Source organism: Uranotaenia lowii, chromosome 2 (assembly GCF_029784155.1).
Source record: "Uranotaenia lowii strain MFRU-FL chromosome 2, ASM2978415v1, whole genome shotgun sequence".
Classification (NCBI taxonomy): domain Eukaryota; kingdom Metazoa; phylum Arthropoda; class Insecta; order Diptera; family Culicidae; genus Uranotaenia; species Uranotaenia lowii.
Window position 1 is genome coordinate 330500201 of NC_073692.1, and position 27850 is coordinate 330528050.

Genomic DNA, 27850 nt, shown 5'->3' on the forward strand with positions numbered 1-27850 from the left:
AAAATTTTGTATTCAATTGACCAAAATGTGTACCTAGCGTGAAATATTTTTGATATCAATGCCATCAAAAGATGCGGATTTTTGTGCACTTAAACTTTGCTGAACAAAGCATGTTTGTATCATCGTGTAAAGAGCTATTCACGGTTTAATCCGTAATAAAAATCACAACTTAGGATATTTTTTATTTAATTTATCAAATTTGTCTTATCAAATACCAACTTGAAAATCAAAAACCTTGCAAAACAAAACTTGGATGGTTAAAGGAAATCATCAGGAGGCTATATGCCAAATTTGAGCTGAATCTTACAACGAGAAGGGGTTACACTGAATCTCAAGTGTGAGAGTATTCTGAGACATTGTGTTCTGAAGAAGATTAAAAAACTGGTTTTTCATCAAATATTTTGTTCTTTACCAATCGATTGCTTAATTATGTTGATTTTATAAAAAAATTAAATTAAGATTCACATTTCACTTGAAGACTGCAACTCGATTAGACTTAAAACAAAAAAGTTATGGCTGTTCAAAGATTGTATTTTGGTGGCAAATTGTTGTTTAACACACAATGAGTACATTTTACTCATTGTTTTTTAATCTTCTTCAGAACACAATGTCTCTGAATACTCTCACACTTGAGATTCAGTGTAACCCCTTCTCGTTGTAAGATTCAGCTCAAATTTGGCATAGAGCCTTCTGATGATTCTTTCAAACCATCCAAGTCTTTTTTGCAAGTGTTTTAATTTTAAAGTAGGTATTTATTAAAACGAATTTGATAAATTGAATAAAAAATATCCGAAATTGTGATTTCTATTACGGATTAAACCTGAATAGTTCATTACACGATAATACAAACAACATGCTTTGTTCAGCAAAGTTTAAGTGCACAAAAATCTGCATCTTTTGATGGCATTGGTATCAAAAATATTTTACGCTGGGTACATACGTTGCTCAATTGAATACAAAATTTAAGGACCAAAAAAAATTTTTTTTTTAAATAGTTTGCTTATTTTCAATTTTGAAACAAATTTTATTCATTTCTCATTTTTTACGTGTAGTATTTAAACCAACAAAATTAAAAAAAATTGTGAAATTTTTTAGATCCAGAATTTATTTGAAATCAAATATTTTGAAAGTGGACTTTTTCAAAGATCGCGTTTGCGGAACCTCTAAACATGATTTTTTTTAGTCGGCCCCATACAAAAGTTTGTTCTCCACATCCTAATCTATCATTTGGAGTCGAGCTCCCAGATTCCCAGAAATTATGCAATTTTGGGACAGCCTAGTGTGTAGTGAATTTTTTTTTCTGTTTTTTGAAAATTGAAAAAAAAAATAGAACGAATCAAAGAGCAATGAGACAAATTTATTTTTCGCAAATCCTTATAGAAATATTCTTTTCTTTAACAGCGACGTTCGAAAACTAGTTGTTGTCGTGCTTCAACTGTGAGTTTTGTGATTGAACGTTACCACACTGTTCTAAGAATCAAAAGAAGAAATTTAGGGGTCCGAATGATTTTCAATCAGTAGTAAGAACCTACAAGCGTGTGAGTACAGTTTTAGGCGAAAACATTATACTTCGCTCACGAAACTAGGGAGCGACTCCATACGAAGTTTAGACCAAAACTTTTTTCCAACGTTTTTTGTATTTTAGATGATATATTTTTTAGACTACTGATTAAATTTTACATAAATGTAATTTTTACAGTCTTCAATACGTATAACTAGCATTTTGCTAACTTCTGGATCAAAAACACAAATGATTTACAGTCTATCTGCAAAACTACAGGACCGATTTTTCTCCCAAATACCATTTTCGAATAGTCTTTATAGCTACATTGTTATCATGTTTGGAGGCATCGTAAAATTTAAGATATATTTGAAATAGTCCGATAAGGATTTTTAACAAAAACCCGATTTACTGTAAAAGTTACTTCTAAAGCAATCTGCAGCTGGATTTGCATTCTTTGGTCAGTTGCAAGTTCAAACTAAGCTGTAAAGAAGTCTTCTGCGCCATTTTGACTTATTTTTATTTGTTTCACTATTCAGAGGATGCCCTAAAGTGATACCCGAGCAGACTTTTATGGCAAAATTATAGCAAATTTTGCTATCACGCCCTGAGAGCCAAATTTGCTTTCATTTTGCTTGACATAAGGTGGTACACAGCAAAAATGAGAGCACAAATTTTCATACTTGGTTAGCAAAGTGATACCAAATTTTGCTAAAACTGAGACCCTAACTACAGCTCGTTTTCTGAAAGCTTGGAGAGCACAATGATGCTAATATAAGGCATCACATAATTTCCACACCCAAAATTCAGCCTCTGTGCCAATGGCGTGTAGTCAATTTCATAGCATCATTGGTACAAGAAGATAACGCGACCGGCACTGATTCGATTTGCGCCCACCGGCATTAACCTCCCAGCGCAACCGAATTGCGTATGTCTGAATGAAACAAAATAAAAACGTTTTCGCGTCCCTCCCCATCGCATCACAAGCCGAAGAAGGATGGAAATAAATACCGGCCAACACCAGGCAGCCAGCAAACCGAGCACTGTGCGTGTGAATGTAGCAAAAGCAACAACAAAAACATCCTTCTAATTCAATCAACCGGCAAACACGGCTAAGCTGTGCGTGTGTATGTAGCAAAAGCAACAACAAAAACATTCCTTCAATTCACAGGCAAACAACACCGGCCAAGCTGCCCGGCTCTGGCAGCTGTGTATATGTAGCGTGTGTATGTAATAGCAGTGTTCTGAATATCAATCAAAACAAACACTCAGGATGCGTTTCCTGTTGGAAACATTCTGATTGTATAATGGGAAAGCGCCTCTCGCAACTGCTTCGCCTGGCTGGTATGCAATCTCGATCAGCGCCCCTATCAGCTATGCAAACCGAGTCGCATCATTCAGAATAATCGGTTTAGCAAACATCGCATATCGGAGATGATTGAGATACAAACTGATCCATTCTGAATGTAGCTCACTCAGTATCTGCCTGAATTATATGAAAATCAAAATTATTTTTTGCAGGACGAGAAAAATCAAACAATTGTGAGGAACACCATAAATTCTCAGTAATTTTAACGTGACGGACGACAGTTTAATAAAAGAACTTGTAAAAATTGAAAAACACGGCGAAATTGAACATCTTTCCCTCACAAACACAACTACAATTTGATTTTAATCATACTGATGTTAAAAAACGTTATAACAACAGATAAATTTATTAATTTGCTGTATATCAAATCAAACAAAATACGCTAATGATCGGCTTCATGTATCACTCACTCACTGCCTGATCCATTCACTCCTGATCGAAGACCAACAAGATTCGCCATATGCATTGCGCATTGGTGAGATTCCAATTTGATGATGGTGCTGCACTGTTTTGACAGCAAGCATCTAGCGAGGTGATCTGTATTTTAGCGATGAATTGAACGATCGATGATCGGGTAGGTCGAGTAGCAATCAATAACGAAACCCGACCGCTGTACGTTCAGGTGCGAAGGGCAATCAGAAACATTCATTGAAAATGAGTGATATTCAGAACACTGTGTAATAGCAGGCAGTAAGCAAAGCACAGTTCTCATTCAATGGGTTTCCCGTTCCTTCACTCCCGTTCCCTTTCCCGTTTCCATCTTAAGGCAAAGCAATGCATTGAAAGGAGGCCAAACGCCGGAAAGCTGCTGTTGTACGTTTTTTGTGATTGATCGGTAACAGAAAGCCTATGACAAATATACCTCATCCTGCATGAAGCCCGAATAGTACACTGGTTAGAATGTCGGACTGGCAAGACGATACATGTAGTGATGTGAGTTCGATTCTCACTACAGCGCTGTGGTTTTAATTTTTATTTTCTTGTTTCTGGGATGAATTATCCAATAGGAAGGAAATCCCATAAAATGTTTTTCTTGTTTCGCTTGAATGTAGTGGTCATCATTTTGGTTGGGAGCCGAGTCCTTATGCCAGTTACGGTTTTTCAAACATACCGTCTTCGGCACAGTGCACATTTCAGAGCATTATCGGCACAGAGATTTGCTAAAAAGGCATTGGATTTTTGCAACCTCTTCTATGGGTGCAATGAAAGCAAAATTTAGCATCATTAAGCTTTCAAAACGATCTTAAAACGAGGCATCATTTGGATCTCCAAGAAAGAAAAATTTGGCATCGCTTTGCTAGCCACGTAAGAAAATTAATGCTCTCATTTTTGCTGTGTATCACCTTAAATCAATCAAAATGAGAGCAATTTTGAATTTCAAGGCGTGATAGCAAAATTTCATTAAAATTTTCTCTAGGAATAGTGCTCGCGAAACCTTACAAGTTTTCACATTCAAAACCGAGTGGTATGATAAGCGCCTTTGTGTAGGCAGTGTGTTAGACTCTGAAAGTAAAAAAAAACCAAATTAAATTTTGTTCTATTCGCTGCCTACACAAAGGCGTTTAAACTGCGGCTTCGTGCAAGAAAAAGCGCCTCCAACATGTCGAGTCATATTTCACTCACTTTTCGGAAATTTGTACTCCTAAAAATAGAGAAGTATGAGCATAAAACAGTAAAGGCTTGTGATTTTTCCAACGTAACAATTTGAAAGCTGACGTTTTATATAAACAAGTTAACAAAATATATTATTACCCTTAAAGTGATGGCAGAAAAAACTTCGAAAAGATGTTTTTATTTTTGTAAATAATGAAAAATTAAAACTGAGGGAATTTTGAATTTCAAGGCGTGATAGCAAAATTTCATTAAAATTTTCTCTAGGAATAGTGCTCGCGAAACCTTACAAGTTTTCACATTCAAAACCGAGTGGTATGATAAGCGCCTTTGTGTAGGTAGCGTGTTAGACTCTGAAAGTAAAAAAAAACCAAATTAATTAATTTCTCGCAAACCGCAGATCTTTAAACGTACCTAATCATCCAGCTATTAAATCCATTTGTTAAAATTTGACGAATTCGCCCTTTTCAAAATTTACCACCAATTTTGTGTACAATCAAATTTCTTAAAGCATAGTCTGGAGAGATTTTTTTTTGAGTTTTTATCCTATCCGTTCGATTTATTCTTTAGCCTACTTGCAGAAGTGTTTTAAATTATTAATGACAATTTGTGATAAGAGTGAATTATCAATTCCGATTTTTGGAATTTGATTTGATTAAAAACGATATATGATACCTCAACCTTTAGTTTGCTGTTGGATCCATTTGTACACCAAATTATGCTAGAAGATTGTTGTTGCTACCTCATTTTGGTCTCGACTTGCTTTCAATTAAAATGATTGAAACCTTAATGATGCCTAATTTTGCTATCATAGAATAGTCAACAGCAAAATAATGCTATCAGTTTGCTGTTGACACCTAATTTTGGTCTCATTTTGCTAATGATTTGGGCATCAAAGTCTGCTCGGGTATGAAGCCAAAAAAAAAGTCACTTTTGTATTCAAGAACATAAATTCTTCCAAAGAACCGGAACTTAGACCCATTAAAAATACTGTGCTGTTTTGAATCAGACACTCAGTGAGCGTCTTAAAGAAGTTATTTTTGAGGAAGAAATAGCGAAAAATTAGGCGTCGGTATAAAAAAGCTGCTTTCAGAAGTTTCCCAAATTTTGTTGGGTTTAGTTCGGCCAAATGTACGATTGTACGAATATGGTTTGGAAGTAAAATTACCAAAAGATTACAAATGGTTTGAAATTTATTGTCTGCAAGTTTTTAAAGCATCGGTCAACTAGGTAATTTTTGACAACATTTTTACTGCAATTTGATGTGGTACACCTTTTAGTTGCTTTAAAGTATTATTGCACAAAAATTATACTTCGAAAGTTCGGACTTCCAGCTTCCGACTGACTTCCGACGAAGGAAAATTAAGTACTAGACTGTCGGAATTCTGCGCCCAGCTGTCAGTTCACCAGCGACGTTTCAGAAAATTTTGTTTGTATGCACAATAGTGAAGTAAAATCTTCAATGGAACATGGCAAATCGTGAGTTATCAAGCTAGATTCCAGATACGTTTTCGAACCTTGTTTACTGTACTCTGTAAAGGAAAATTAAATATATTGAATTTTATTTACTGCTCTGAACTTTAAACTTTTCTTCTTGTTTCAAACTTTGAAAGTATTATGAAAATAGAATCCTCAAATCTTTTGTTTAATTTTTAATACTTCGTTTATTTAAGTCCGCAATAGTTTTTGTATAAAATAATTTTCAATTTTTTTCTCGATAATGTTTACATTTCCAACTGTTCAAAACTATTTTTAAGAAAAAAAAAATGAAAAATCTTTAAATGAATAGTTAAGTCCAATCTAAGTTCAAAAATTGAAATTTGATTGCTTCACCTATATTTTGATTCTATTTCAATGTTCATTTCATTCATTCATATTTTGGCTTCAAGGGCTTGTGCAAGTCAGTTGCCTCCTGAGCAAGGTTGCCGAAATCACAGAAAAGTCTATAATTCCACAGAATTTCGAGCCAATTTTCATCACATAATCTGTGTCACAGAACACAGAATTTTAGAAACATTCACAGATTTCACAGAATTTTAAGATTTTGGACGTTTTTCCAAAACTCAGTTTTTATGTCAATATAAATTTTGGATAATTATCTTTCAATTCGAAATATATGATAAAAATTTGATAAAATTTGTAATGTTAATTGATTTTTCTTTAGTAAAATGTAAAAAGACGCAATTTGACATGACTTTTGAATGAAATAAGTGAAAATACATCACAAAAAACCGTCACAGAATTTTTGCGTAGAATCACAGAAAATCAGAATTTGTTTTCGTCAAAACGCAGAATTTTTTTCGGCAACCTTGCTGCTGAGTCGAGGTCAGGATTTTTCAGTGTAATTAATAAAAAATATACCTACTGAAAATATTTTTCCATTTTAATTCTCAATTCTGTAATTGTTTTCTTTCTCAAAGAATAAATTTCACCGATATGCTGAAAAACTTTAATTCAAATGTAGTTTTTTTAGGTTTATTTTTGACACTTTACCAGCATTATGGCATTCGTGTCTAGTTTCAAAAGTAGTGTTTTTTTATCTTAGTTCTATAATTTATCAGTCCTAAGATTTGATTCCATAATACAAATGTATGATTCGTTACATTGCAATTGGAATGCCATCTATGGGATCAACCTTCACTCTATTTCTCCCTGACTCAGATTCGAAGTAATACAATTCAGAAAACGTCAAAACTGGGGCAATTTAAATTTTTATTAGGACGGCACAATTCAGAAATGAATAGTTGAGGTTTTCGCACATTCTGAGTTGTTTTCAGTCAGGCATTTTTTGAGAAGCGTCTAAGTTGTCTGAGACAAAACAAATCAAAATTTTAAAAAATTGGACACGGTTTCAAGGGGGATTATATTTTTTACAGAAATTAATAGATATTTCAGATTCAATTAAATTTAACGAAAATAAGTGAAAATAATGTTCATGTCAACCCACGGAATCGTCTAGCGTAATAACCTATGGGGTGTTTGAATGTTTGGAATATTTATGTCAGTGAATCAAACGTCAAGCGTTACACAATTCGATTAAAAAGCAATAGCCACGTCCAAAAATTAACAATAACCTCATCAGTAGGTTAATTTAATATTTTTTAAATGTTCAGAGCTACGCTTTAAACACAAACATGTTTTAAAGTCACACAGGTACATACATTTAAGAAAAAATGAAAATTTATGTTAAAAAAAAGACACCAACCTGGGTGGCCTATCTTTATAATATTAATTCCATAGTCCAAAGATACAACAACACGAAACCATTAAGACATAGAAATACAACATTTCGAATCATATTCCAAATTACTTCTGAAAAAATAAACATCAATCCATATCAAAATCAAAATTATTGATTCCGGAAAATTATTTCCCTTATCGAAAACGCAGGTTGATCCTAATGACATAAATCAAGGCGGTGGTCATTACGTAAGTTTACTCAACGAGGTTTGGCAAATGTTTTGGATTAAAAACGATACAGAATGCGGTTGTTTGCTCGTTCCCTTGTTCATAAATATTCTTAGATAGTTTACCCCTTTTCGATCCCTTCTCTTGTCTTGGATGATGGTTTTTACCGGTTTGGTCCTTCTCCATTCGATTTTTTTCATCAATATTCCTAATTATATTTCTACTAACCTTTTTCGTGTTTTTGTTTTGTGTTTCATCAGCTCGAAAGAAATTATTGGAACATCAAAACTAATCCCTGTCATTTTTTAATTTCTTTGATACAGATCGCTCCGGATGTTCCGAGCCCATCGCAACCTTCGCCCCAGCGCCAGGCCATGGAACGACTGTTCCTGGACGTTGCCGGCGCTGACGGTGAGGTCGATTGGGTGGAACTGAAACGGATCCTGGACCACTCCTTCCGTGACGGTGAGTACCGATGATCGGTTTAATTGAAGGATCGGGAAATAATTTCTAAGGAACTTAGGATTACTCTTAGCACTTTTGAATTTGTCTAAATATTTCTATTTAAACAAAAAATCGAACAATTCCTATGTTACTTTTGTTTTCCGTTGGGTTATTGCACATTTGATTTTAATATTCGAATTCTAGAGTTTATATCTAGTTCCGTATCTAGCCGTTAATACTCAATGGTTAAAATATAGGTATAGATCCGGTTTCCAGAATGCCTTTGATATTAGAGCACCGATATGAAAATTGTTCACCTCATTCTAAACGCATAGGTACTTAATAAATAGATACTCTAAACATTCCCAAATAGAGTAGTCACATTAACCCTAAAATTTGTTGATCTACACTGACATTCTTGTAATACTTTTGTTTGTATTTGTACTAATCGGATCGAATTTGCATGGTGTTTCATGATTATAACTTACATAAATTGATTTTTCGAATATTATAGAATTAACCGACAACCAAAATTCTTATTGAAAACTTTAATGGAAATCTAGAATTGAAGTTGATTTTATCACAAATGGAAACAAAATTTAAAAACTTAAATTTTGCAAAAACATTTTTCAATGAACTGAATCACAACAGAAAAGAACAGTACTAGTTCAGACTTTAAAAAACTCTTGAAATAGAAAATGAAAAGTTGTACTTATGAAACACTGCGCTCCTTCCTTGTTGTAAGATGTCAATTACACGTCCAATGTTATTTTGTGGTCAATGTTTTAATTTAATTACTTAATTTTCACCAGAGTAAACACACAATTGTTCCACTTGAGTATTTATGGGGTTCAGCTAAAGGTGTCTTTTTCAGAACGACTGAAAACAAAGGAAAAACAAATCTATTTTACTTCATTTTGCATAAAGCCTGTCCTGACTTAAATTGCATCACAGAAAAAAAGCTTAAAAGATAACTTCGTTGATCGAGTCTTTTCAAATGTCCAGACAATGCAATACTCCTCGAGATATTTTCGTAAAGGAAATCTGTGAAATTCAAAGAAATGTTTCGTATGTATGTAAATATATTTCAACAATCACCAGCAACAAAAACAACAGACGTTCTGATAACGTCATTATTGTTTTATTTACGTTGCTCTTTTGTCGAATCTACCCAACTAATATGAGACCCAAGTTGAAAAAAATACTGCTCACCTTGTGAAATTTATTCCTAAAATTGTGTTTTTACTCTACCATATTCTTTTCTATAATTATCTGAACCCGTACCACATGTTAGCGAAGCTAGAATCTCATCGAAATTTTTCACTATTTTTCTCTTTCCCGACGCAAAAACAAAACAATCATACAATCAATTGTTAAACAAAATTTCATTATCAAAATATCCGGAATTGAATCATTTTCCCCCTAAATTTAATCATAAACAATGAAAAAATCATCTCATAATATCTCCAAACTTGCCTGAAAACATGTGCACAAAATTTTTGGTGCAATCAACATCATACAAAAAAAAACACCCAAAAAAATCCAACGGAAATCCGGTGAGTAGATCTGCCCAAATCGTCGTCGGTCAATGGGCTCAATAAGACCTATGCCAGCCAGCAGAATGCGACGAATTACGACGGCGAGGGTGGAGGCGATGCGGGTGGAGGTCTACTAGCTCAGCTGTGTGGGCTCTTCTGCAAGGATACGCCGCTGGCCGAGGTCTTTGGACCGGCAGCCCCAAACGGTGGCGGACCCCAGGGAGATACCAACGGAAATCTCCAGAGTCAAATCGTACCCATCCAGAACGGTGAGAGACGTTTCCTATATTTTAGAGTTTTAGTAGAATTTTGTTTTTTATTTTCTTCTATTTTGTAGGAACTTTGTAGGTTTATCTTTCTTTTCAGCTGTTTGTGCCAACATTTTTTTTCAACTAGATTAATGGATTCGATTGAATAGGGGATGTGTGAAGGGATTTGTTGCAAAATTTGTTATATTATTTTCCATGATGTATTTTTGTCGAAAACTGCTTCATTTTTGCTTATTGTGCGCCAAATTTTGCTATTCGCCTATTCGATACTAACAACTGGTTTTTGTGCGTTTACTTGTACAAAATATTTGAGTTTAACCAATAAGTAACAAAATAGTAATGCCTAATGAACGACGGTGGTTGTTCATGGAACACCATAGGTTTAGTAAGTGTGGAGATATTCGAAAACTTCACAATATCCGAAGTGAATTTGAGGCGTGATTTTTGTTTGGTTCGCTTTCAAGTGGTGTGTGATAATAGACTTAGTTGATTTGGGGTAATTTTTGAATTCCTATAACCCTGGGGTCTAAAAAGCTTCGTTTTGGTTCAAAACTCATCCATAATCTTTTGCAAAATTTTTAAATAACGTTTACATGAGGAAATTTTCCACTGAACAACTTTGTCGAAGATCGTAACTTGATGTCTTCGACAAAGTTGTTCAGCGACAAATTTCCTTTGGAAAATTTAAAAATTAGCATAAAAACTGTTAACAAGCACGGTTCCACAAAAAAAAAAATATTGATTTTTCAGTACAAAATATTCAATTTTCCCATACAAACATAAAAGTTCAAATCAACTCATGTAAACGTTACTTAAAAATTTTGCAAAAAAAATTATAGATGAGTTTTGAACCAAAACGAAGCTTTTAAGATCCCAGGGTTTGAGAAAATCAAAAATGATCCTAAATCGACTTAGTGTAGTGTGATAAACAAACTGACTTAAAGGCATAAGCGGGCGAAACGGGAAAAGTACTGAAAACAAAGTTTGCTCTTGAAACTACATATAAAATTAAAGTGATTTCAGCGATAAACTGCAAATTGATAAAAACGCATATGGGACGGACTTGCCATGAGCGGCAGTACGGCCCTTTAGCCCAACGCTTGGAAGTTTTGAATATCTCCTAAATTCAATAGAATAAACAGAAACATTTTTCATTTATGTCGGATGAATGTTTTTCAGGATCCAAAAAGAAAAACTACTATAGGGCAAATTAACAGAATTTTGTCGAGTCAATTGCACTCAACTATCGCAGTTTGAAATTAAGTTGAGACTTAAAAATCAACTATTGTTCTTACCTAAAAGACTTATACAGCCTTTAGGAGCCTAGAGCTGGAGAGGGGATGAAAATGTTAGAATTTCAAGGAAAAACTAAACAAAACTATTCCCGACAATAAGTCTGTTCTGTGACTATGTTTTTTTTAAAATTAAAATCAATCAGAAAATACTAACCAAGAATTTTTTAAAACGTCATATATAGTCATAAATGATGCGATTATAAAGTTGAGTGTTTTTTATCATATGAGACTAGCTGATCCCGCATTAACTTTTAATGTTTGTTGTTTTCATCGACTTAACTTGCAAGTATTTTCGTTTTAATTTTCGCCGAAAAAAGTCGATGAAAACAACAAACAATACATCGTGGCGATTAACCAGTTAATCAATTACCTTTTAATATGTGATGAAATATCAAAAACTGAAATTCAAATTGATTGATTGGTTGAAATGGATTGACCATCGAAAAGAACACCCGTGTACGAATTTTCGTTTTGTTCGGATGCACAATAACGGAAAGATTGCAAAAACAATCAACAGTCAATATGAAAGACCTCTCTTTTCTGTCGTCTGATACCAAATTTCAAATCAGGTATGGATCGTTCGTCCTGTAAAACTCCCGTGCATGAATTTTCGTCTCGATCCGATGCAAAGTAACACAATTACTTTGTGTTTTCAGTCTATCCCACCATCAATAAAGCAATTATTTCTAAAATATTAAACCATTCAAATGGACGACCCCTTTTATGTCGCCCGTTACAAAGTTTGAAATCAGGAATCGATTTTTCCTGTATGAATTTTTGTCTCAATCCGATGCATAATAACGTAACTATTGCAAAAACATTGGATTGCAATAATATAGAAATGAATGAAATGACATGTTTGTAAATTTAAAAATGAAATTTTAATCGACAAAACCAAACACAAAATGTTTGGTCACTAAATGATACCAATTTCTTACAATTTGGTCCAGTAGTTTCTTATAGATTTCTTCGCGGTCCCTAATGTGTTTCCTAATAATATTTTATGTTATCGAGTTATCTTCTACCAGATTTTGTTTTCGATGTCAAATTATGTTCGATATACTTGTTTCATAAAATTAATCTATGCAAAAAGCAAAAAAAAAGCGAGACGTTTCTCAATGTTGTTGTGTATTTCGTTTGAATTGGCCTGAGGAGCGAACCCTTATACCGTACTTTTTTTGTTTTTTACTTTTCCTAAGTTAAACTTTTGCTTAAAGTTTCCCACGCTAGAATATATGTCTTACGTAAAAATTGGGTCAAATACAAGCTTTTGCCGAAATCTAAGGTCTTTACCCTGTTACCAAATACTATCTTACATTCGAATGATTAAATTTCAGCCTTGTCTAATTCACGATTTTCATATTTTCACAAATTATTAGTTCAAATGACTAGGGCACTACTAAAGTGATTCATTGTTTTGAATAATTTTTTTTTTCAAACATGTCTTTGGATTTATACAAAAAAATACAACCGCACTAATAAAATAACTAAATAATTTTCATGCGATCTGATGATTTAAAGTTTTGTAAGACAAATCTCCATTCAAGTTGACAAACTGATTTGATTTTATGTTTCGATGTATTTTCTGCATATTTCTATGCCAACTCCACATTTTTTTTCAACAACTCTATAAAGACTCTAGAAAAACTGAAATTTTCAGAGGGGCTCAAAACTACCACTTTATTTATAATTCCAAGACTGTGTTAGCTGGACTTGTTTTTACAAGATTGTTGAAATTGTGAATCATAACAATGAATAATGAAAAGACTACATGTTAAAAGACGTCGAGATATGTGTCATGATTAAAAAATCAACAAGTTTTGGAAAACAATTGTTAGAAATTCGAGGGCTTTACATTGATTTTTTTTATTCGCCATGGTTTTATATAAAAACGAATATACCGGGAAAATCATCATTTTAACCGGGAAATAACCGAGAAAAACTTTGGAATTTCAAAAAGAAAAATTGCTAGCCACCCTGGACCTTACTTGTTCGTAGTTGCATTTGCCCAGCAAACATAAAGATTGATAACTTTGTCTAGAAGGTGAAGCATTTATTGTGTTCTTTTGAATGCATTTTGTTTTTTGTTTATTGGTAAAACGTTATGTTTGAATTTTTTTTGTTCCAATCCATGAAAGCGGTTCGGGTGAGTTAGTCCGATAGTGAGATTTTTTTTGTTTCAAGCAAAAACAAAGTTGTGTGATGAATATTCAGCAATTTTTTTTAATGAATAAGTCCATCAAATTTGGAAAGGGTTAGTTCTGAACAAAAATGAAGACCATTAACAAGTTAATAACTTTTGTTCTTGAATATTGACGGAAAGTTGAATAAAAAAAAATTGGTTGAACTGTTTAAGCCTTCTCACGACAAAGTGTGTCACTCTGTGATTCGACCCGAAAAGTTTGTGACGATAATCGTGATGATATTTTCAGAAATTTCGTAGGAAAATCGTGCCAAACATCGATAAATTGAATTATTTTTACTTTAAAAAAACCAATCAACATTACCAAAGTCATAAGGTTTTCAGAAGTTAGTTTTAGAAAATCTTTTTTAGTGGTAGGGGACATGAGGGCATAACGAGCACCCAGGGCATAATAAGCACTCCTTTTCTCTACATAGGTATGGGAGAGTGGGGAATCATTGGCCACTTTTTTTCGTTGTTCCATAACTTCTTTATGATAGAAGATAAAATGAAAATAAAAAATGGTATGGTTTTCTACATTTTCAAGGTATCACAAGGTATTTTTTTTTTAATTTTTAATAAGTTATTTTCCCCAAATTCTGAATGTTTTAAAAAAAGCAATATTTTTGGATTTTGAAAAATGGTGGGGAATCGTGGGCCACTAAATCCAAATTGACGAACTAACATGCAAAGTTTATGAGTTGACCCAAAACTGTGATTTCATAATTCAATTCGTTATTTCAAAGAAATTTCAGATGATGAAATAAAAAAGAGAGCTGTGTATGATCGAATAGATTCCAAAAGCTGGCTCGCGAAAGTTTTTGCAAAATTTCTTTATAGATTGACAAAATATTTTTCATAACTCTTCATTTGGCATAAGAAAACTTTACAGATAGGGAAAACGTATTTTAAGCTCAGAATGTGTATAAAAACATAAAAATATAGGTGGTTAAAGATGTGTGGTCCACGATTCCCCACAAGCTATGATTTGCAAATTGGTTGCGTTTGTGTGACTTATTGATGTTTCATCAAAAATTCGTTTTTCACGTGAAAGATCAAGACAAAACCAAGATCATAAGCGTATGAGGTTATTTTTGTTATGAACATTAGGTTCTCCATCGATGCAATTAGCGGTTATATTTTTAATTATGAAAGTAATTTTTTCTAATTTTTTTTAGCTTGATAAATAAAAGAAGCATAAGATGCGTATTTAAGTCGACAACATATAGAAATATATGCTCACGCATAGTGACGACGATGACAGTTGGTTCGAGATTTTTATTTCAACACACATCTGAGATATTAAAAGTGGCCCACGTTTCCCCATGGCCCACGATACCCCACTCTCCCCTACGTATTTTCTTAAACAAATTTTCATAAGGACTTGTTTCGTACTACCTATAGTATTAATTTTTCACCAAAAAAGAAATATCCTTTTCATCTTTACAGAAATATTAAATAATAACCAGCTAGGTTCTCAAGTGACGAAAATATTATAATTTTTGAGCACCACCAAATAAGCTTTTATGACCTTTAAATCATCTTGATCGGAAATGTACGCACTACAACGTGATCTACAAATAGTTTCTCAATTTTCAGCATCATAAAATTTTTGATTTTTCACTTTAATCAATTTGAAAGCGCGTTTTTACTTTTATTTGTTCACTGGAGGCGAACAGAGCACTATCAATGAAGGCATAATGAGCGTTTTCTGCCGTATAATCTAGCAGCGAATTCAACTCGATGAAGTCAACTGAATAATAGAGCTACAGCTTGACTTGTTTCGTCTGTCGATTTGGCCTATTAGTAAGGTGTCGGAGAGGTTATCAGTAGACTCGAGTTCGATTCCTGTTCGAGGGGATTTTTTTTTGTACATACCATTCATGATTGATTTTTTTTTATTGTTACATTATACGGCTAATAGCATCAAAGCATCATCCGTTGTCACTGAACTGACTTTCGATACCGAAAGTGCCATTGAACGCACTCGCGCAATGACAGCAGGAGAATTCGAAGATGCGTTCGAATGTGTAGGTGAGAAGTGAGTTCAGGAGTATAGGCGGGAAAATAAAAGCGAGATAGATTAGTAAACAAAACAAAGATTGTTGAATTCAAGTATTGTAGTTTGGTGATCCGAAGCTAATTAGTGCACAGTGGTTATTGTGAAATTCAAATACTTACCCTAAATTACAGTGCTAAGGTAGGCCTGGAATTAGATTGGAATTGTGCAACATAAGTTCTAACATAAAATCTATCTCTGTCTAGGCAATTGCAAGTACTTATTAGTACGGAAGGGTGCGAAGTGAAACTGCGCAGGAAAGTTGAACCAAGGATGGTGATTGGCGAATAAATCGACGAACATAAAATGATTCACTCACCCTCTGAGGTAACCCATTCCCCGAACGCATTCGAAAAAAAATACACACGATGGCACTCAGTGAGCGAACCAATCGGACTTTCCGGCACACCTCTTTAGTTCATTCAGGAGGCGATTGGGTTGCCTGTCTGCCATCCTATGATCCAATCATCAAGCGATTGCTTTGGAAGATGATTCTGCACAGAAGAATCGCAGACGAATATCATCAGCGAGCGATTGATGATTGCAATTCTTTCGACCGCATCCGATCATTCGTTCTGCTCGTAAAGTTGGTTTGGCTACAGTTTGGTTGCCTGCGTTCGGGCGCTTCTGAAAGTAGCTCGAGCGTCAGCGTTAGGTGGATCCTTTTTTATGATGAGTAGTATCATTAATACATTTGATTTGTTGTTTAAATTATGAAATTGATGATTCAGAAACTACTTTTATCAAAAACCGTTTTTAAAGCAAAATATTACCCATTTTCGATTTTAAGAAATGTGTATACATCAGCTTAAGAAATGATGGGTATAAATGTAATGAAAAAAGAAATGTATCCATTTTCATTATCGGTGAAAAGAGATTATAAATCTTGTTCATCTTATTATTAAAATAATATCTCCAATTATTAAGTATTTATCATTACTTTTTTATGTATGCTTCCGTTTTTCGACTGTTTTTGTTAACATGTATTGAAAAATCCATGAAAAATTATAAAAAAATGTTTCAATTCTTTAAGAAAGTTCAAAGCTCCATCTAGAATGATTTAAGACAAGAAACAATTGATTATTCAAGCCCAAGGTTTCCAAAAAAATAACTATGTTTTTCCTAATAAAAATTCTCGAATTCTGTGATTTGAACCAAAACTTCTGTGATGGTTTTCTGTGGCGCAGTTTAAATAGAATTTTCAGTATTTTTGTTATTTTTTTTTTTGTAAATTTTTTGTCTAAACTTTGCGATGGTTTAATCACAAGTTTGTTATGTTTTCATCATACATTCATTTTTCATATATTTACCACATTTGCCAATTTTTTTTCATAGTGTTGTTATTTTTTCATCAAAATTTAGCCTTTTGTGATGAAAAAAAAACTCATGATTAGTTTCAAATTTGAACAAATTTTAATCCAAACTAATCTTCATTTTTATATCAATAAATAACACAGGGAAACAGCATTTTTGGTACCTTTGTTTCAAAAACGGATTTTGGAAAAAATTTGCGTCTTAAAATTCAAAACATTTGTCAAATTTAGTCTTTCACCTCTAGTTTTGGTGAAATGGCGTGTGTAAATTTTAAAATTGGTCAGTTTTGGGTATAATTGTAACACATGGAAAGATTTTTTTTTATCAATTAATTATATCTCATTGAATGTTCTTGTTTCAGAGATACAACACTTGAAATAAAAACTGAATTATGCAAAAGACCCAAAAGATTTGTTTACAACTATTCCTCACATCACTCAAGGAAGTCATTAAATATTTGACGATGAATATTTCAGCTCATTCAACAACTTTAAACACCCGTTTTTGCAAATTTGGACAAAATTTTCAAAAAGAAAACATCAATAACTTTTCTCTCAAAAGTCAAAATTTCTAGCGGTCTTTGCGAAAGTTGATTATTGACTTAAAACCTTAATTTAAAAAAAAAATTGATAGTGTTCTCTATTACTACCACAAAAGTTCCCAAATTTGATAAATGTATTTTAACATGATTTCAAATTTTATCTCGAAACAAATACAGACCCCGTTCGTTTTTGGGAACATGCCCGAAAATTTTGTGTTGCCAAAATCGAATGTTGCCAAAATCGAACGGTTTTTTTCTGAAATTTTTTCTCCTATTTTTACAAAATTACTCTTTTTATTATCAATAACGTTATTTGAAGTCAATTTCCGGCCATTTTTAGAATTTTTACAGTTTTTTTTCTTATGTTTTTGATGCATTTTGCACTATTTTTGTTTTGTTTATAATCTTTGTTTTTTTTTTTGTGATATTTGCTGTTTTTGTCATTTTTTATCATTTTTAAGTTGATATTGTCGTTTTTAATATATTGTTTGTATTTGTTTTTGGTTTTTTTTAAATTTTTCATCTTTTTGAAATTTTTGAGTACTTTATAATTGTTTTAAAAACTTTTGTTTATGTTGTTGTATTCTATCACCATTTCTGAACGTAAAAACGTATTTTTGGTGTTCGTCCAAGTTACATTGGTCCTGTTATAGAGAAAACTAAAAGGTAATGTCGCTTCTAAAAACCGTTCGATTTTGGCACATGTGCCAAAATCGGATGTTGCCAAAATCGAATGTTGCCAAAATCGAATGTTGCCAAAAACGAACGGGGTCTGTATACTCAAAAGATGGACAATGTTGCTGCATACATTTAGGGGCAAAAATATAAACAATTCTCAATATTTTTTTACCTTAAAAACAAATGAAATTTTATCTTCATGCTATTCCCTAAATCCTCGCTCTGTTCCCATGTTCATTTTTTTCTTCAAACTTAACCATTTGATAGGATTTTAGCCATTTTTTCTTCTCGGGCTTTTTCATGGAAAATGACCGATTTTTTTTTTAATATTCAAAAACTATCATCAAATGACCATAAAAATAACACTTAAACTAAACTTACAACAAGAAAAAAGTTGAACTTTCGCATTAACTAACCCATTTGCTCCTAAATGCTTAAATTTTATTAGAAGAGATGTTTGTTTGTGAGCCTTCAAAAAACGAGATATTTTGAGATTTTGAAATTATATAACTATATAGTTTGTAATCTGGGGGAGGAAGACTGAATAAAAAAAGGAAAACATCTTTCAAACGTCAAATTTCTCTCATCATTCTACCGACCAGTGCGAAGTTTCAAATTTTTACTTTCTTATTAGTGATTTTCAATAACATTTTTTTTATGCTGAAAAGCACTTATTTTGCATAAAACAATGATTTAATTAGGTTTTGTTTTGCTCTGGCACATTCTTGCATGATCAGGAGTATTGAGTCGCTCAAATTTCGTTGAAGTTTTTGAAGCTGATAAATAAAATTGTTTGATTAATGGTTGTTCTAAAATAGCTTAACAATAGCTAATAATAGATTTAGATTTTGGGAAGATCCCATGAATCGAACAACATTTTTATATAGTTCAAAGTTAATATTTACGACAGAGTTGACAGACTGGTATTGGATAATCTAGCTGGTGTTTTCAATTTCGATGTTTATACTTTTGAATAGCAATTAACTCAGAAGACTTGAATTTAGTACCAAAACAACTGAGTTACATGACTCGCTACACGAAACTCATCATCTATGTAAAGTTAAAACTTGAACGATTACAAATATATTCAACAATTGCTGGCTTTTTGCCGAAAAGTAAAAAAACGATACAGCAAATTTCAGTCTTCCTCCCCCAGTTTGTTATATAAAAAATCTTCCAATAAAAACAAAATTTAGCTTATTTGTAGCTCAATTCATAGGCTTTCAAACGTAGTGAACAGTTTGCAGATATTTTATCTTTATACTAAGTTAATGATGATAATCTGCAAAAATTTCATGTTAATCAAAGTTACCCCGCTGATCAAAGTTTCCCCAGTTTACGGTACATCAAAGTTTTAACTTATTTTTCATATCCCTTGGCAATAAAATCAGTTTTTTCTTTGAAAATAAGAAAGATCATAAAAAAATATGAACATGTTGCGAAGAATTCAAATGTCTACCGTGTACCGTTTGGCCGCAATGATTTTTTTGTTAAATACTGTGTGCGGCGATTCAAAGATATCTGAACGAACGGCGGGCCAATCATTTGCCGATTCGGTTCCTTCTTTCAGTTGAACCAGTTGAATCGGATCAGCGAACGAATATCTGGAGCCAGGAAAGTCGATGATTGCATCATTGCATGATTCAAACCTGCCCGTATGCAAGCGCCCAGCGTTCAAAACCAGCAGCACTCACAATCAGATTCGATCAACGTTATTCTTTTTCCCCCAGCGTTCGGTTCAGACGAAGATTCGCGAGATCCGAAAGAGCGCTTGAGTGAATCGTTGAAGAGTGTATCGCGATTGAGTGAACGAGTGGATTCAGACCATCCTTGAGTTGAACCCAGGTAGGCTTTGCTTAGATATGAAAAATGATTATTCCTAATGTGCGACCGTTCGATTTAGGTCACAATACCACGCAGCGAAGCGTTTTAAGTTCGGAATCGCCAGACCAATTAAACTCCAACTAAGGTGAGAAATCGATAGAGAAAGTTGATTTATCTCTAACCTAGGTCTTTAAGGACTAGTGGAAAGCGAAAGGCTGAAATCGAGGCAGAAGGAAACGTATAGAGAGTTCACTAAACGTAAGATTGAGAATTGTAAAGATTATTCCTATATTTAATCAATATTGAAATCGTAGGAATTTAAAACGTGTCCCGGTAGAGCTTCGAACGGACAAATAAAAGGGAACGTTACGAATTTGAAAACGAACTTTCATTGTTACCGCGATCCGGAAGTAACAATTTACATTTTAAATTCGTTTACGAAAATGTCCGATTCAGCCAGCACCGCAGCCACTGCTGCCCCAAAAGGTAAGAGCTTAGCGAGTAGTTCCCCTAAGGCGAAAAGTGATACCCCCCCTCAACTCAAGTCCGTTGCTCTTGGCCCTAACACTGAGAACGGCAAATCGAAACCAGGCATGACAAAAACCAAAAAGAAAACCTCTTCCGAAAAACACTACCCTATAGCCAATACTTCCTCCGCGAACACGGTCGTTAATGTCGGTCACAGTTGTGGAACCTGTAAGTCGGTCGATAACAGCCGGATGGTTCAGTGCGATGATTGTGATGGATGGAACCATTTTAGTTGTGTGGGAGTGAACCAAAGTGTGGAGAATAAAAAGTGGAATTGTGCACAGTGCCAGGCGAAGAAAAAGAAGAAGACGGGTGCTACGAAGGTTGCCAGGAACACCGCTGCAGCGAAGAAGGTCGAAAAGTCGAAGCCGGAGAAAACCAGCGACGGGAAGAAGAACAAGACTCCATCTGCGATGAAAGAGATGGAAGATTCTTTGCCGAGGAAACCCATGGGAACCACGAAACCAACCAAAGCAGCATCTGTTAAGTCAGCGGGATCGAGAAGGTCAGCGAAGGCGCATCTGGAGCTGCAATTGCAGAAACTCGAAGCAGAACAGAAGCTGTTAGAAGAGAAAAGGAAGCTGATGGAGAAACACTTCAGCATTCTGGAGGAGTTGGTCGACCTGGAGGACGAAGAAGACGCTGATGAAGAAGAAGTGGACGCTGATACCAAGGTGCAGAACTGGTTAGGCGCCACTGGTGGAAGGCGCCAAGAAGAAGAAGAGGAATCTCCTAGTGCGGATGAAGAAGAAGAGTGCTCCGACGACGAAGAAGAGGAAGAAGGTGGAGAAATGGTTTCCAGCGATGATTCCGAGGAGGAATCGGTGACAGACAGCAGCGATGACTCTAGTGAGGACGAAAAGGGAGGAACTAACGAATCTAGCTTCAATCCGAAGGGTCGTTCTACGCCAGCAAAGAAAGGCGAAAGCAAGCGAAAAGACGCAACCAGTAGCCGATTAACCTGTAACCTGACGCGCAATCAGCTCGCCGCTCGCCATGTTGTCGCTAAGGACTTGCCATTGTTCTCAGGGAATCCCGAGGAATGGCCGATGTTTTTCTCCACTTTTGAGAGCACGACCCGGATGTGTGGCTACACAGACGACGAAAACATGATTCGACTGAGGAACTGCCTGAAGGGAGATGCGTTCGCTGCCGTTCGAAGTTTTCTTCTCCATCCGAAGACAGTGAACAGGGCGATGGATGCGCTCAAGTTGAAGTTTGGACAGCCGAGGTTTATCATCGAATCCCTGAAAGACAAAGTTCTTGCCATTCCACCGGTCGACCCTGAGTCGATGAACGCGATGGTCGATTTCGCGCTAGACGTCCAGAACCTGACGGTGACGATCGACGCCTGTGGTCGGAAGGAGCTCAAGCAGGATGCTTCGTTGCTGAACTCACTGGTTTCCAAGCTTCCGGGACCAATGCAACTACAGTGGGCGAAACACTCCAGAAGTATTCGGAAGGTCAACCTGAAGACTTTCGGCAAGTGGATCTACGAAATAGGCGAAGACGCCTGTCTGGTTTCGAAGCCGCGCCAGACCAAAGCATCGTCCCACAATCAGGAGCCACGCAGGAGAACTAAGGCATACGTGAATGCTCACGTTGAGCACCAAGGGGAGTACCACGCTCATTTGCCAGGAGGTAGTACATCATCAGCCGGTGCCAGAAGAGCCTACCCCACAGCGTGCATTGTCTGTAGGGGATCTTGTGCATCTCTTGCGAACTGCCAAGGCTTTCGGGAGTTGTCATACGATGGGCGGTGGGCAATCACACGCGAAGCCAAGATGTGCCGGAAATGCCTGAAGCGCCACAGAGGAGGATGTGTGTCCAGGAACTGCGGAGTCAACGGATGTTCATGCAAACATCACCCATTGCTGCACAAGCAGCTAAACCCAGAGTCCGCACCTATGCAACCAAACTCAGAGTCTACGCCCATCCAGACTGGAGACAACGCGCAACGGGAAGAGCGGTCCTGTAACACTCACCTGTCAGGGTCCAGCGCTGTCCTGTTTCGCTATGTTCCAGTCGTGGTGCATGGAAACGGGATAGTGATTCAATGCTACGCCTTCTTGGATGACGGATCCTCGCTGACGCTTACGGACCAAGACCTAGCGGATGAGCTGAACCTAAGAGGAGAACTTCGTCCCTTGGATCTCAAGTGGACTGGAGGAACATATAGAACAGAGGACAACAGCCAAATCGTCAGTTTAGATGTGTCCGGGCTTAAAGGAAAGCGGTATCACCTGAAAGATGTAAGGACAGTGGAGGAGCTGCAACTGCCATCTCAAACGCTCGACGTGAAGCAGCTTCAACAAGATAACCCCTACCTACGAGGAATTCCCGTAGATTCGTACACCGATGTCCGACCTCGCCTGCTAATCGGAGTGCAACACGCTAACGCGACGTTGGTCAGGAAGAGTCGAGAGGGCGAATCCGGTCAACCAATTGCAGTTAAGACCAACCTGGGGTGGACGATCTACGGAGGAGTGCCGACGGGAGAGTCGCATAGTATGGTGCACTATACCTACCACGTTTACGCCTGTGACTACCAGATGCAAGACGATGCTGACGGGAAGCTGGATCGCGCGGTGAAGGACTTCTTCTCTCTTGAGAGTCTAGGAATAACAGCACCCACTAAGACGATGCGCTCCGCCGACGATGAGAGGGCCCTCAAGCTGTTACGTGAGCTAACCAAATTCGAAGGCGAGAGATATACAACCGGCCTGCTCTGGAGATACAATATCACGCATCTGCCAGACAGCAAACCGATGGCGCTGAAGCGTTTTTTGAATCTCGAGCGACGCATGGCGAAAGACCCGGAGCTGAGGGGAGTACTGCAGCAAAAACTGGCTGATTACGTCACCAAGGGCTATGTTCGGAAGCTTACGAAGGAGGAACTGGAGGAAAACCACGAGCGTGTCTGGTACTTACCAGTTTTTCCGGTCATCAACCCCAATAAGCCAGGAAAAGTTCGACTCGTCTGGGACGCCGCAGCAACAACGCATGAAGTTTCGCTGAACTCTTTACTACTCACGGGACCGGATCTTACCACTCCGCTGGTTTCCGTGCTCTTCAAATTTCGCGAACATCGATTTGGTATTTGTGGCGACATCAGGGAGATGTTCCACCAGGTTGGAATTAGAGGCGAAGACCAGCATAGCCAGCGATTTCTGTGGCGAGAGGAGAGAAAGCTAGGTGAACCCAGTGTTTACGTTATGCAGGTGATGACGTTCGGGGCGTGCTGTTCTCCATCAAGTGCACAGTACGTGAAGAACATGAACGCGGAACGTTTCAGCGAGCAGTTCCCAGCGGCCTCTGCGGCCATAGTGCAGTGTACGTATGTCGACGACATGTTATGTAGCACAGAGACCGAAGAGGAGGCGATTGAGTTGGCGAAGACCGTTTGGGACATCAACAATCGAGGCGGGTTTGAAATCCGCAATTGGATGTCCAACTCCGTTGGCATACTATCAGCGCTTCGTGGAGATTCCTGTGCAGAGAAAAGCCTCGACCTGTCATCCAGCCTAGCGACCGAGAAGGTATTGGGAATGTGGTGGTGCACTAAGACCGACTGTTTCACTAATCACTAATCACTAATCACTAATCGTACTTCCACAGCCAGAACTTATGTCTGAGTCCCAAAGAACAATAAAAGTTAATTATTGTTCTTCTTGTCTTTGTTCATGCTATTAACCATTTTAACATAAAAACATTAAAATGATCAAAAACATAAAGTGGTTGGGCCTACCATGGAGCAGAGAACGCAGAGACATCTGGAACACAGGAACTGGAAGAAACGTGGACCACCAGTACCATACGTTTCGAATGGGCAAATCGTTGGAAGCATGCTAAGAAAAATGCTCCTTTATGGAAGAACCATGCGTTTTGTAAAGTAGCTCCACTAATTGCAAGGACCATTCATCAGTGGTTGGAAATGATTTATTTTGTACATGGAAATCACAAAAAAATTAAGAACAGAGACATTTTATAGAATGGGATGTAATAAATATAATGATTTAAAAATTCTAAGAATTATTATTCTTCGTTCAATTGTTTTGAATTTCAATGTACAATCATTTCTGGTCATCGACCAAGGATAAAGCGCCTTTACTCGCTCTTGAAAATATAAAGAGAAACGGAAAATATTAAAAGAACATAAAACCTTTCGAGTCCGGTTTAGAACTCGAAAAGTTTTTTTTTTAAGAATTTTAAAATCTATATATATAAAAATGAATGTTTGTCTGTCTGTCTGTTCCCTATAGACTCGGAAACTACTGAACCGATCATCGTCAAAATTGGCATCTGAGGGTTTTTGAGGCCGGGGATGGTTTCTGTAATAGTCAAAACTCCATCCGACTTAAGGAAGGAGAGGCTTCCATACAAAATTTGTAGTTTTTCGAAACAAATTAAAGTCATGACATCCATTTTCTTGAGATTTTTTTTTCCTTTGGGCGGTTTGTTTTTCGTCTCTATGGTAGAGGCGTCGAGAGCCAACGTCGCCAAAGGAAAGTAACCCAGGCATAGCATACTGATCAGTAGGAATATTTTGGCGCGTATTTCTCAACCAAGCATATTTTCTTTGAGGTGTTTGTTTTTCGTCTCCATGGGCGAGCAAACGTCGTCGCAAGAGGATAGTAACCGAAGCACACTGTTCATTGATTGCTGGAAAATTTAACAATAAGGGGCCTGTTTCTCAAACACGTGGGGCGATATGCAACCTAGATGTGTTTTTTCTTGCTTATTTGATTTGTACACAGCACGTGGTAATAAATGACGCCTAGATGTGACACGGATTGGTATTTTATCAATCGAATCAAAACCAATTGAAAGATTTGCAAAAATACTTCCATATTTAGTTCGTGTTAATGTAGGTATCATTCGACTTTTCATTCAAGGAACATTAGAACATGTTTAAACGTTCAACTTTTTCCGTTAAAAAAAATTAAAAATTATGTTTTCTTCTAGAAATTGTTACTTCGGCCCGAATAAACAACTGAAACGAATTTAGAAATGAAAATGGGAGCTTTTTTTTTTAATTAATTCTGAAAAAAACCATCGTACTTTTTGCTTACATACCAATTCAAGTACGTACTTAACATGAAAAGTGTTTTTGTGTTACATGGCTGCATAAAAGAGACTTTTGATCCGCTTCGTTTTTGAAAAGCGAGACTTTAGAACTGATATTCAACTGGACGCAAAAATTTTAAGAGAACACACGGTGGGGCAAGGGCAAACGTCGAACTTTTAACAAATTCATCTTCAAAATGATTCAATAAGATTCAATGGAAAGACCAGAAGGGGTATTCCGAATGTTGAAACTGCAGCGGATATTGAAAATTCTTAAATGTCTTTGTAAATGAAGGTCATTCCCTTTGAACAGCATTCGTTAAAAGTGGAGTAACAAACATAAATTTATATTGCAGGAATACTGCAGATATATCAGTGAAACTTGATAGAACAAAAAACAGGAATTCGTATTAAATCCATTTTAAAGCCATTACTCTGACGCATCTGTAAATAAGCTTTGCATTGACACTTGCCCCAATATACGGGACAAATGTAAACCTAGAAATTTGTTTTTGCCTACATTTTTGAATATTTGACTTTCAAAGAGAAAATAAAAAAAAACGCTGAGAACTTATTTAGTGATGCAACTGATAGTTTTTTCAAATATTTATATGTTTACCGTAATAAATTAATTTAAAAAAAAAAGAAGTTTGCACTGTATTTAATACATAACTAATTTAATATATTTTTCATTACCATGATAAGTGCTGTTTGGGTATCGAGCCTGTTAAATTTGCCTACCTTCTTCAAGCAGTGGGGGACAAAATTGAAAAAGATGGGAGAGCTCCCAAAAGTTTTTTTTGGGTACAGAGTACAAATTTCAGATCTTGAAAAACGAGTTTAGAGTTCAAGTTTCAGTAAATAATATATACCACCGTTGAATTGCAATTCAGAACTGCAGCTGCAGCTCTCATTTCAAAGTTGTTGGTTCTGAAGTATGATGAGGTTTGATTTAAAAATATGCTCTCTAAAATCTAAATTTGAATAAATTTTTACAAATTACATTTATTTCCGGAAGGTGTAGCAAAGCACAACGGGTCAGCTAGTTATAAAATAAAAAAATCATCAAATCTAACAATTGAAGTGCTAGAAAAACAATCTTCGGCCAAGCAAACAACAAGTAAAAGTAAAACGTTATCATGTAAAAACATAAAATTTTCACAAAGAAACGATCTCACCAAAGTTTATCAAAAGATGCTAGGTTTCCGCCGTTGTTATCTCCCAGTTTGTTTTGATTCTGGTAATCTTGAATTGGGTTGCAACAGAATATTTTCAGTAATACATTTTCATCCTAACCACCGCACTTCCGTTGTTTTCCATAAAATTGCTGTCAATCGCAGCAACCGATCCATTCCAACAACAGTTCCATTCTTCTGTCAGGCAGCTCTAAGGCCGCCCCCTCTTCCTCAAACCTTTTTAACATCACGGAGAACTCATAAGCTTTCTGCTTACATTGGATGATGATATCTTCCGGACATATTTATTTCAAAATCGTCACGTCATCACTTCAACCAAAACCACCTTTTTCATTCTAAACTCAGAACTAGAACAAACAAATCTTAGAAACTTATTTCCATGGAAATTTCTTTCCAATAAGAGGCTCGGCCCTCGGAATGCCATTCTGCTTACTCGGAAGAATGTAAGCCAAATTAATGATCAAATTATTTCCCACACGATTTGGATTATCAAACTAACGTATACTTTTTATCAACACTTTTTCACAGTAGCTGTACATTTAGTTACTTTCTTCCAGTTCAGCGATTGTTAGTATTACTTTTACAATTCTAGCTTTAGTACATGAGGAAAAAATCACTGAAAACTACAAATTTCATGAGCATTTATTTGTCTCTTCATCAGCACAAAACCACAATAATATATGATTTGACCATCAGCAGCCATCAATCTGGGACTCCAAATAAAATTCCATCACAATTTTACTTCACGACCGTCCACGGCCCTTCGGTAGTCACTTTCATTAAGTACACTGGCTTCCTACTATCCAGTGGTAGCTATTCGATGTAGGTACTTTAATTAATTTGTTTAAAATTCAATTTAAACAAAATTTTCGCGGACGGAGAAAAAACGCGTGTTGTTGGCACGAGGCATAGCCTACTTCCTCCGTGCACTAAGACCGACTGTTTCACTTACAAAATCAACTGGGATCGGCTAGGACGTGAGCTGCTGGAAGGCAATCGTTGCCCTACGAAACGTGAGGTACTCCG

The 27850-nt window shown here is 36.0% G+C and overlaps 1 protein-coding gene across 10 annotated transcripts in view; it reads left to right on the forward strand.

Moving 5' to 3' along the window:
• The window catches only part of LOC129741971 (calpain-A-like), a 120956-nt gene that overhangs the window by 84774 nt on the left and 8332 nt on the right, over positions 1-27850 (forward strand). For 6 of the 10 annotated variants that reach the window (XM_055733804.1, XM_055733810.1, XM_055733811.1 and 3 more), the window contains 3 exons: positions 7872-7910; positions 8213-8354; positions 9898-10140. In XM_055733804.1, the coding sequence (XP_055589779.1) occupies positions 7872-7910; positions 8213-8354; positions 9898-10140 (424 nt within the window). The remainder of the gene's footprint in view (positions 1-7871; positions 7911-8212; positions 8355-9897; positions 10141-27850) is intronic. The other 4 variants (XM_055733805.1, XM_055733813.1, XM_055733807.1 and 1 more) reach the window with 3 other exon arrangements.